Raw genomic sequence first — 12,204 nt, 5'->3', positions numbered from 1 at the left:
GCATAGGAGGAGGGAGCGAGCGGGGACAGAGAAATGCCTGTGTCACTGCAGCCGAAGCGTTGACATCTTCTGATCTCTGGAGGCATCCCGGTGCCCAGCTGAGAGCCTGAGAAGGCAACAAGAGTTGACTGTAATTATTAGCGGTGGAGAGGACTTATTTTAAGGTGTTTACACTAAGGAAGGGTCAGGGATGTGTAAGGGTGAGCTGTCCAGGCTGATAAAAATCAGTGGTATGAAAAAAAAAAAAAAGAATTCCGAGAAATTTAGAGGGAACATCACCACAGAAAGTTATGGTATCTTATTGCTGTTTGAACACAAAAAGCAGAAACCACCACTTTTCAACCTGAAAAGTTGGGAGAGAAATGCGGATAAGCTTTAATTTTATATTAGAAAATTGGAAGTGCACTTAAATTCTACCAATTAAATAAGACGTTGGGGTTTAGATGCTTCAGGTTCCATGCAGGTTCTGGAAGATCCACTAAAATTTCATTTCATGTTTATTAAATGCCTGAGTTCTTTCATGATTCAGAAAAGAGAAATTTAAGGCTAATTGTTAATTTGCCTATGATTGTTTTTTAAGCTCCGTAGACTTTACTGTTGACTTTGCTTAAAATATAGATGATCTCATTTCATTGCCTGAAAAAATAAAATTAATAAAATCATGTTCCTATCAAATTAAAAATAACCTTGAAGTCATAGAGACTTATTTAAGGTCATAATTTTAAATGCCTGAAATGCCAGAATTAAGGAGGTTTTTCCTCATGCTTACATTTCTTTTAATCGAGTGTTTATAGAGTGTAGTTCTTTGTGAAGCCCAGAGTTATTTTCACCAAAGGAGAGCTGCCTGGTGGTGACCTCTTCTAAATGAGCAATTCAGGGTTATCAAATCAGACAGCAAGGGACTGGAGGAACCAAGGATTGCACAGGGTACAGCCATTACCTATTAGTATAACTCCACATTAATTTTAAATTGAATTTTTAAAACCTAATTGAGCAGCATTTTCAAGCTCTGTTCAGTGTGAGCAGGACATAAATTGAAGCAGTATGTACCAGGAACCCTCTAATAAGCAGAGAGCACTGCTGCCTTTCTTCCCTCTCCTTTAAAATCAGTAGTAATGCCCTGACATTAAAAAGAAGAATTTAATTAAGAGATCGTGGCAGTGCATCTGAACTCTGACTGGCTAATGGCTCATCGGTGGAAGGGATATGCACCAAAATGAATGCAGGGGATTTGTTTTATTTAACGTCCATTTTTTAAGTGACAACTCTCTTCTGTTTAAACTTTTCATCATTTTAATGACGGGGAAAATATTTTAATGGGTAAGCTGTACATGGAGATAGACTTTGAAGATGTATTTGTGCAGTTGGATTCCCAAGAAACAAATCCTAATACAGAGAAATTGGAGCAGCTACTCTAAGCCTTGTAAGTTAAAGTGGTAGGAAATCACTAATGTAAATAGCAACAAAAATCCTAGGTTTTGTTGTTGGAGCAGAACAGTAAAGCTTGTTAAATTTTATTTTGATTAATTGCTCTGAAAGCGCATTAAAGTTTCATTTTAAGTAGGAGCCCAATTCACCCTGTTTCTCCCCATGAAGCCTGCAGACGAGCTGGAGTCAGCAAGTCCTGAGCTTCGGAGGGTAAATTATTTTACGCAGCGACCTTGGACGTGCGTCTGTGCCGCAGATGGAACTTAGGGAAGGCAGTCCTTCATTTTAGAAAACTCTCTAATATTTATTTTTCCCTGCATTACGTGGGTTACTCGCCAACGCTGCTATCGTATAATTTTTAACAATACGCCTTCTGCTTGGTCATTTTAATAATTGCGTGACCAGTTTGTGTTTCTTGGGGGAGCAGGGACAAGCACCAGAGGAAGAAAGTACCATGAGGTTTGTTTAATTTGGTTACTTCAAGGCAGCGTACCCAAGTTTAATATTAAGTTATCATACCAGAGAGTTGAAGCCTTTGGCTGAAACTGGGTGGTGAGGGGGGGGGAGTAGGTTGAAAATCCTGCTTTTGGATTTAGCTTTTGCTATCAGGAGAAGCCAGCGAAGAGGAGGGAGGGAGGTGCACCTCCCACAACATAATTTCACTGTAGCTTAAGAAGCATCGAAATAAGGCCTTTAACATCACCCCTCGTTGGTGGGATATTGGAGTTTAATAATTTCATTGATCCCTGAAGTTCAATAAGGGCCTTTCAGTCGTAGGCGTCTCTGCAGGCGTCAGCAAACTTCCTTAATTCTTCTTAATTGGAGGCAGATTCTCGCGGAGCTGAGAAGGACTTGGCTGCGCTGCGATGGGTCCGGCTTTCCACGTTGCCGAGTTTCTGGTACCATGGGAAGGGTGGCCGTGGGGCAGGAATGGGTAGCGTCTTCATGAGATGAGGAAGATGGGATTTTCCTTGCAGAAGCAAAATTGGCCAAGGACTAGACAGGGGTTTTTCCTTCTATCTGGCATCGGCCAATGAAAAGGATACCTCTGAAAAATCTCTCAGGCAAGTTTTATGCAACTCGTGGGCAATATTCACTTCAACAGCGACTCTCAATCCCTTCATCCCCCAGCCTGTATTGATACTGCGGAGTTGCGCCAACCCAAATGCAGGACCCTGTACTTGGGCTTGTTGATCCTCATGAGGTTCACAGGGACCCACTTCTCGAGCACCTCCAGGTCCCTCTGGATGGCATCCCATTCCTCAGGCGTGTCAACTGCACCACGTAGCTTTGCAGATTACACCAAAAGTTTTTTTATGAGGGTGGTGAAACAGTGGAACGCGTTGCCCAGAGAGATGGTAGATGTGCCATCCCTGGAAACATTCAAGGTCAGGTTGGATGGGCCTCTGAGCAACCTGGTCTAGTTGAAGATGTCCCTGCTGATTGCAGGGGAGTTGGACTAGATGACCTTTAAAGATCCCTTCCAACCCAAGCTATTCTATGATTCCATTCTAAGAGTCGCACCAATAAACCTGCTGTAGATCCAGGTGATGGTGTGACCCTTGCAGTTGGAATCCCATCGACTGAAAGAGCTTGAAATCTGCCAGGTTTGGTATAAATGGCTGTTTTCCCCCAAGGCTTGCAGTGAAGCGCAGGAAGGGTGCTTTGACTGGTGCAATAAAGCTAAAATTCATCTGTTTAAATGTATTAATAGTTAAAATGAGTACTTGTTGGAGTGAGCCTGCAGCAGGGCTGGACCTCTGGCCAGTCTATGGCAAAACTGTTTAGAGAGTGACTGACCTGTGCGAAGATCTCAAAGGGTAGATGTAAAATGAAGTGTTGGAGCATTATGGAGTTCTCCTGCTGGAGACAGGGGGCTGGCGAATCAACACATGCAGCGTTAACTCATTGCCTCGTTCTCCCCTCTCTATCTTTGCCACAGGCTTCCAGGTTATTATTAAATGTTGTGGCTCAGTAGTGCTCGGTTGTGTTAGACAGAAAGCTCCGAGTTTAAGACCTCAATGAAGTTTCTCATTCCAGGGGTTGATTAGGGCTAAAAAATGACCGTGGAGGTCACGTTTTGCAATGTCTCGAGCAGAGCAGTTGATGGAGTTATGAGGAAATGTCTTACCAGGGACTGAGTAAAGCTGAGCGCTCAGAAACTGTGTTTTCCAGGGGGAATAACATGCGGTTGATCCATGGGGGAGAGCAGGAACATAATTTGTTCGCTTGGTGCATATTTTTGTTTTTTTTTTAATGCTAACTTTTGATGGAGGATCTGTTCTTCAATTAAAATCAAAATTGAGCATTTAATATGAGTGGGAATAAGAAAAAAGGGTCACAAAAGAGCTCAAACTGTTTCTACCTCACTGACCTCTCACCCTGCCCCGCGGCTCCAGACAGATTACATTTTTCAGTGATTTGTGGCAGATACGTTTTTTTTCAGAACTCTTTAAACTCCTTCCTTTAAATGAGATATACATCATTCCTCTTTTAGCAGCTTCCTTCCCTCCCCTTTTTATTTCCACTAGCTTTAGGTAGAAAGGTGGTGCTTAGTATAACAAAGGTACAATTTTAGAAGGTATTGAAATTGGGCAGATAAAAGGGAGCATTAAAAAGGAAATATTGGCTGGTTGCTCAAAAAGAGCTGTTGGAAACCTATGAAACACCTCAATGCCAGGTTTGTTTAAATATTTCTTACAATACACCCAGTGTGTCTGTTACAATTTTATTTAAAGTTGAATGAATTTTCTTAGGGGAGTAGAGCTGCTACCGCTGGGCTCTCCTTTGGTTCCAGCTATGAAGCAATGGCAGTTGGGTATGTCCTGGTCATGTTTTGTGGCGAAAACCTGATGCTTTTCACCCCAAAACTGAGTTCTGAAATGCTTTTGAGTCCTGCTTTGCTCTTGATGGGACCTCAGCGCTCAGCTCTTCTACCATGGCAATGGGTGAATGCGTTTGGTTTTATGTGCTCTTTGTACGATGGTCGTGATAAATGTGTTTGTGTTCTTAGGAGATAACTCTGCCTTGGTCTCTCTTCTTTTCAGAGAAGAAATGGGGAAGATATTCCAGTTGCTCAGACTAAAAACATCAATCACAGAAGATTTGCTGCTACCTTTAAGTTGCAAGAGGTGACAAAAACCGACCAGGATTTATACCGCTGTGTCACTCAGTCAGAGAGAGGTTCCGGAGTGTCGAATTTTGCTCAACTCATTGTTCGAGGTAAAGTTTTAATCATTTTCGTTTTATCCGTTTAAATGCTCTTAATACCGGTGTTTGCTACTTAAACCTTGTATCTAGCCTTCAGATGCCTTGATCTGAAATGATCATATGAACGTAGGCCTATGAAGCTTCTGAAATTGTCATAGAATGAGAAAATGGTTTGCGAAACTCCTTACAGTTGCTTTCCATAGACTATGTCCGTGTAAAACCCCTGATCCTGGATGTGTGTAACTTGCCTGGATGCTTTTCTGTGGATGCTGTTTGTTGAACTTAAGGTGAAAACTGCTCAACTTTTCATAAATATTTTTACAGGTAGGAGAGAATCCACTGGAGTTTGTTAACATGCCCTTTTAAAACCTGTTGCCTTGGGCAGACTGGTTGTACAGCAAATAATAATACATCGTGCTGTTACCTGGGAGACAGGTATATAAAAATAGTTGTAAACTTTCACCTACCCAAGGACTGAGAGCATTATGGTGATCATTTCCAACCTCTGGAGTAGGAGGAAGAAAATGAAAAACTTTTTTTTTTTTCTACTTGAAACACTTTTTTATTGCAATTAATTCAGAAGCCTGCTGGGGTGCAACTGTAGTTTGTGTGTGGAGAGGTTTGGTCAGCCATTTATTTATGCATTTTGTGTTCTGGAAGCTCACCATCTGACTGGCAGAGGATATGATTGAATATAGGAGTTTGGTTTTCTCTTCCAGAAGTCACTTGCTGTTTGGCCTGGGATAAGGTATAAAATCTCTCCTTGCCTAATTATGTCACCTGCAAAATTTCACTCCTGGTTGTGACGAGGCTTAATAAAATATATTTTGAAGTGGGGGGGAAAAGAAGTGGTACAAAATCTGCCTCGTTTGGCTCATCGGTCCGGCAACCAGCTCCTTGGTCAGTTGGCACCTGGGAGTCACCCACCACGTCTGGGGCAGGACAGGGAGAGGGGGCTTGTCCTCGGCTTGTAGAGACCAAAGTAACATAGAAAATGCTCTACAATATTTAGCATTTGCTGGCAGAGGCCTTTTCCTGGGGAGACCAGTTGATTGAGATCAACTGAGTTTTATGCCTTCTATATAACACCAATAAAAACGGGCTTTGCTGACCATATCAGAATTTAGACAATATGTTAACAGCTTTTTTTTTTTTTATTCTGCCTTTTGTCCAGCAAAGTGCAAGATGGTTTTCACCCTAATACATGGAAATTAGTCCTGTTACAGCACGAAAACAGACTTTCTGTTGTGTTGTTAGAAAAGCAGGGCAATGGATATATTTATCCAATAAATGAAGTTGGGTTTTCTTTTTTTTCTATTATAATAGAGCAATAAAATGGTGTTTAAACTACTATTTCTCTCAAGAAGTGAGATAACAATATCAAACTTCATGGTACTCTCTTTTTCAGTCCAGCATATTGTTCTGCTGAGAAGCCTGGGTCATTTGATAGAGAATACCATATTTATGGCTTAAAACATAAGCTTGATATCTGGCTATATATTCAACAGCTGTATAGGTTTCTTATTTTAAGGCTAATTTTACTTTTTGTGTGCTTTTTGCATTGGAAGCCCAAAAATTGTAAGCGATTTTTATATAGATAATAAAAAAATAGAAAAGAAAAAAAAATAAAAATATTAATCCTCTAAAAGCATTTCTATATATTTGACATCATGGTAGAGAACAAAGATTTATGTTTTATAGTAGGATTTATTGCTTGTTGTTATATTTGAAAAGCAATATACAGTAATATATTTTCTTGTTTGTCTGGATAACCACTAAATAAATCTTGTTAGCCAAAAAAGCATACCCTTAGGGATCAGCTACCCTGGTGTTAAAACTGTGCTGAAAATTAACCATAATGACAGGTCCTATATCTCAGTGGCACTTTAAAGCTGACATCCTGCTACATGGATACAAAAGATGATAATTTTAAGGGAAATTTTTGGGCCACTGATACGAATTGCCTTTAATAAGAGCTGGCATAGTATTGCCCATTGTCAAAGATGACCCAGGGGGAAGAGTTTATTAGTGCGTTTCCTTCTAAACTGGAAGTGACAGGGCACGCTCGGGGCCCTTTTGTTGCTGTTTGTAACAAATGAAAATTTCACCACGGAATTCTCATGCTGAGGAGTATTGATCTGTATGTTCTCACAGCCAGAGGAGGGGAGAAAAAACCCATGAAACACAATTTACTTTGTCGTGGCTTTAGTGTTGCTTCTAGATCGTTTTGAGGAATGAGAAGGTCTTTGGTTTGTAGAAGCCAAACTTTATTGACAACGCTGGTTATTAGAGAGCGAGGGATGAGGAACAGGAGTTGTTGCCCCGTAACTCAAAATCCTGGGTGTTTCGGTACGTGGCCAAGACCCTCACATTTTCCACGTCAGTACGGACATGTGGTACCATAATATCAGTGTAGAGGCATCTGATACTTCTCTGATGGGCAAACCATAAGTTAGTCTTGGTAGTGAAAATTTTTGGTTATATGGTATACATCCTGTTGAAAAATCATGGTTTCATTTTGAGCTTTAACAGAAGAATTACTTTCAGTGGAGTTCTGAACTTTATTACAAATGTTGTTACCTGGGAGGGATGGTCTGCATTTAAAGACCCTGAAAGGGATGACTCAATGACTTTGATTATTTTTTTTGAAGAAAGATCAGACTAGGATAGGGTTTGTAATTCAATTGTGACATTTTACCCAAAGTAGTTCCAGTCAATGATTTCAAGCATCACCTTTGCTTAGACCTGGTCTTCAGTTAAGGCTCAGTGACTGCGTTGTATTGATTTCATTTTTTTTTTTTAATTGTTTTTTGACGTGGTTTCTGTGTCATTGCTGTCATTCCTGGGTATGAGCAGAAGGGCTTCTCCCATTCCCCTTCCTTTTACGGGAAGCTTGGGCCTGTCATTACTGTTAGTTGACTTATCCTCCTGAATAGGTCCATCTGAGTAATCGTCTATTTATATTTTCCCCTGGTGGCCGGTAAATTTACGATTTCTGGGAAGTTAATTTCTCAAAGCCTTCGGGGTTGTCTGCACTGGAACTTGAGGGAGAAGCTGGGAGGAACAGTAGCTGTGACATTTAAGTAAGAGTGAACAAGAAGGAATGGACAGTTTCTTTCTTTTTACTTGTTTCTTTATTACTTTTGAGAACTCAAATTCTTTCTGCTCCTTTTGCTACTTAACGTGGAGTTGTAGAAAGTAAGTGCCCAAAGACATTGCCTGTGCCCCGGCTCACCTGTATATTACTTGATATATACAATTGTGTAGACTTTCTAAGTTACGGTACCAAATGCACTGATCTTCAGGCAGTAAAGAACTTTGCCCAGTAATCAGTTCTTGTGCCCTGTCATTGTTCATAGCTCTTAAAAAAAAAAAAAAAAAACTGGAATATTTGTCTGAAGTTGGCAATATTTATTTATCAGAAAAGTGATCTTGTGCATCAAGAAAAGAGGTAGTTTTCATCACAGCCGGTGCGATCAACTTCTTGGTTGCCCAGGCATGGTAAAAGTTGGGAGGGGATGAAGCTGATGTTGCATTCTGATGTGGTTTGTTAGCAAAACTGTGTAAAATAATCCAAATGTAGCGTGTTCCTGTTTGGAATGTCTTACACTCAGGCAGTCCTGCAGGAAGGATGAATAAAATCACCATTTTCTTTGGGTGTGGTGTACCTGGAAGATCCAGATGAGTGATAAGTCTTTAATTTTTTTTTTTTTTATTTTCATGAAACAGCAGTTTGTTGCTCCAAAAAAAAAAAAAAATAAGAACCCACTCTCTCACATGGTATGATAATGAATTACACTTCATGTAAAGTGTTTGTATGCCTTCCCAAGTTTGTTTTCCTTTAAAGTCGGTACACGTTGTTAGCAGACTAATGGTACAAAACTTAGTATTATATTATTAAATACTGCAAAATCAGCAGAAAATGCAGTGTGTTTTATTTCATGTAGTGGATCTTACATAGATTAGTTGGAATAAAGCAGGCTACTTAAAGACAAGGAAGAAAAATAAGGGAAAAAACCCTCTCAAAATGTATGAATCAACTGTAGCGTTTGTTAATAACACGTGAATAGCTCTACCATATGTCTGGTTCTACTGATAAGTTTCTAAGTTTTGAGTCATAAATTATAACAATTTTTTATGTTTTTAGTAGGTGAACGTATTTTTTCTTTTTAACATTTCCTCATCCAGCCCAAACAGCTCTTCCATGGTGGGGTCAAAGCAAGGGGAGGCCTGTGCCTTGATTTATAGTTCCAATATGGGATTGTCTTCGTGTCCCTGGTAAATCCGAGTTAGCAACAGAAACAAAAAGAAAGGCAGTTTTACTCCATATGTTTTCTTCTACTGTCTTCTGACTGTTCTTCCAGAAATCACAAGTTCTGGTAAAATGACCTGTGTATGAGTTCATCAATATGCAAGAAACTATTTTGTTTCTTGGATGTGCTTTGACACGGCAAAAGTCTCCCCTCTAAGTCATTAGGTTCATGTTTTGTCAGGGTTTGTGATGATATTCTTCTTTGTTTTCCTTACTGGACTTAGTTTGCCACCAGGATCAGTTCTTTTTATGTAAGTCAGTCTGGCAGTGATATTTCTGCCTTTCTTGTCTGAAATCCCTTTAGGGACATTTTTGTAGGAAAACCAGTAATTTGGCTGGTCCCCGGTGATGCCAGAACAGCGGGAAGATGGAGTTTGCCCCTGGCAAGTACTCCTCATAGGAGAATTATTTTTTTTCCTCTTACAAAAATACTCTGAAGTTTTTCCATTTGAGGAAGTTGTGGACCGAAATTCACTTTCCAGATTTCACTAGTACTTGTTTTGTCTGGGAAAAAAGTGAAATCGGTGGACTTGCTCCAGATGTGTGTCCTCAATTTTGCTCCCTGGTTTATTTGTTGAGCGTAATAGCAGACTTAAAAAATAGGCCAAGGAGAGCAGTAGATTGCAGACAGAAGTGAATGCATCAGGTAGTCTGAATATATACTCCCCGCTTGCGAATGGGCTAACTCTTTTTGTACCAATTTTGCTAAATGACCCATATCTCTGTCCTCCAATTTTAATTTTTCTGATGAATAGTAGATTTCATTTTTTTTGCACCTCTTGGTTATCTCACCCCCCATCATAAACGCGAGACAAATCAGGTTATCAGTGATATTTTGTATTGTGTTCAGAAATTCAGTCTCCAGGGGACGGGGGTGATGTGTAATAAGGCTTTGGACTCTGTCTGAGGAGTCTTGAGCTGAGTCTTTGGATGTGTGTTCCTCTGAACTCGCCGACTTTCAGAGCAGAGGGGAAACTGGGGAGAGAGGTTCCACAGCCCGAGCTGTTGAAATCTGTGGGCTTTGCATCATTCTCTTGGCTCAATGCCCTTTGCCAGGCTTCTACAGCAGTTCACAAACAGTTTAGCTGTGAGTCGGAAGACCTGTGTAGCAGATATTAATGCTCTAACTCTTTTGGACCCCCAGATCACCTTCAAAAATACTTTATATTCCAACTTTCCCTATTAGTTGAAGCCTAATTCTCTCCTGGTTGTATCCCTGCAGGAAAAGCAGATGACAGCGTCTTAATGACTTTGCTGCAGTTGGAAAAATAATGAAATGCTTTTATGAAGTTTTTCTAAACCTTGCTAATAAAACACAAGTTGTACTTTGGGTGTAAGCATCCTTCAGAGCCCAGGATCCAATTAATGTGATCTTTTAGTGGCATCCTCTAGTTTTAATTTCTCTACCATATTAAGATCTTATCCTCTTTAAGCAGGTTTAACGCAGAAATTATCGTATTTTCAATCCTCTCCTTCTTACAGCAAGTAAGGAGGGGCTGTCACCCTGAAGTCAAATCCCACCTCCTTTACATATGAAGAATGAAACAAGACTTAAAGGAAAATACCTCAGTAAGCCTATATGCTCCTAACTAAGAAATTGAGACAGATAGGAGTCCCGAGCTCTTCATACTTCGACCATCCCAGAATAGGAGCTGTGCTTTCTCCTTGGCAACTCTTCTGTGCGAGTAACTCTGCTCGTCTCCTTTGCTCAGGCAACGTTTGTCTCTGGTTTATGTAATTAATAGGTGCATTGCTCATTTTCTTTAGAAAGCACAGGGAAGTTGCTTTTCCTGGAGAAGCAGGAGAAAACAGGTTTGACTGGATTTCTAAAAGAGGCTCCTGCCAATCCAAGTCTCTTGAGGTAACAGAAATGCAGCGTGTTCAGGATTCTGTGGTTCTGTGTTGCACAATCTTGGCCGTGCAGGGTTACCTTTGAAATGAGAATCAGAGAATGGTTGAGGTTGGAAGGGACCTCTGGAGGTCATCTGGTTGAACCCCCTGCTCAAGCAGAACCACCTAGAGCTGGTTTCCCAGGACCGTGTCCAGATGGCTTCTGAATATCTCCAAGGATGGAGACTCCACGACCTCCCTGGGCAGCCTCTGCCGGTGCTCGGTCACCCGCAGAGTGAAAAAGCATTTCCTGATGTTCAGACGACCCTCTTGTATTTCAGTTTGTGCCCATTGTTTTAAAGTTTGCAAGGAGCTGTCACTAAAAGTAAAACCCTTGTGTTCTTGACAAAGATGAGTGTCCTGTTTGGTGTGATGGACTCTGCTTAGCCCATTGCTTCATTGTAGTGTTGGCTTAATTTGGGTAGGGAGCGTTTCTATCTCCTCATAATCCTCTCGAAGTCTTTTTTAATGTGAACTGTTGCTTTATTGTAGCTCTGTGATTTGTTCTTTGGGAAGATCTGAAACCTGTAAGGTAAAGCACACACTTTGCTTTCATCTCATGAAACGTGAGATTTGTGCTGCTTGATACCATTGAAATTAATATTCTCATTAGGCAAAAGCTGCCCTTTTCAGTGCTGAGACACATCTTCTCCCTGTATTCCCTCAACTTTAAGGTGGCTGTTGTGGATCAGAGCAGAAGCCAAAGTCCTGCCTGTGGCCGGTATTTGGGGCAGAGTGTCAGAGAAGAGTAGATGTAGAGGGTGTCCCTTGTTGGCACAGGATTGTACCTTCCTGAGGGTCGGTCTGTGGTTCAGGCATCTTTTCAGTCAAGGGCAATTAACCCCTCAGCTTGGACATTAGTGTTATGCCTCAGTTTCTCACTCGGGAAGAAGATGTGAGAGAACAGGGGGCAGAATACAGAGGCAGAGAGGGAATACTGTTCCTCTTAAGTGTTTTTTTTTTTTTTTGAAAGTACGCTGTTTGCTCTACACGTGAAGCCACAGAGCCTGTCAGAAGAGTTTATTGGATACTAACAAAAGGCAGAATTAATGGCTTCATCAAAGAAGAAGTGACCATGCAAGGTGATTGAGCTGATATGAGGTGGATTTTTTTTCGTCTTTATTTTTGTTAGATCCTCTCCTAACCAATCAAACTCAGTCGTGTTATCACTCACAGGTAGAAATGAAGAATGTATAACATCATGTGTCAAAGCATAGATTTATCACCTCTGTAGAGTTTTGCATAACTGCTAAATATCTTTATATGAGGATCATACTTAAAAATCTCCCATTAAAAAGTAACCATGCAGGAACCAAACCAGATTAATGGATAACTATTTAACTTATTTGGTGCATCAACATTGT

The 12,204-nt window shown here is 40.6% G+C and overlaps 1 protein-coding gene across 1 annotated transcript in view; it reads left to right on the top strand.

The window, feature by feature from the left end:
* PTPRK (protein tyrosine phosphatase receptor type K) overlaps positions 1-12,204 on the top strand; it is a 310,488-nt gene that overhangs the window by 100,115 nt on the left and 198,169 nt on the right. The window contains exon 6 of the mRNA XM_074144586.1: positions 4,476-4,650. Within this exon, the coding sequence (XP_074000687.1) occupies positions 4,476-4,650 (175 nt within the window). The remainder of the gene's footprint in view (positions 1-4,475; positions 4,651-12,204) is intronic.

This window comes from Numenius arquata, chromosome 2 (assembly GCF_964106895.1).
Source record: "Numenius arquata chromosome 2, bNumArq3.hap1.1, whole genome shotgun sequence".
In the NCBI taxonomy this organism is placed as follows: domain Eukaryota; kingdom Metazoa; phylum Chordata; class Aves; order Charadriiformes; family Scolopacidae; genus Numenius; species Numenius arquata.
The sequence above is the reverse complement of the archived record's forward strand: the minus strand, read 5'-3'. Positions and strand labels throughout refer to the sequence as shown.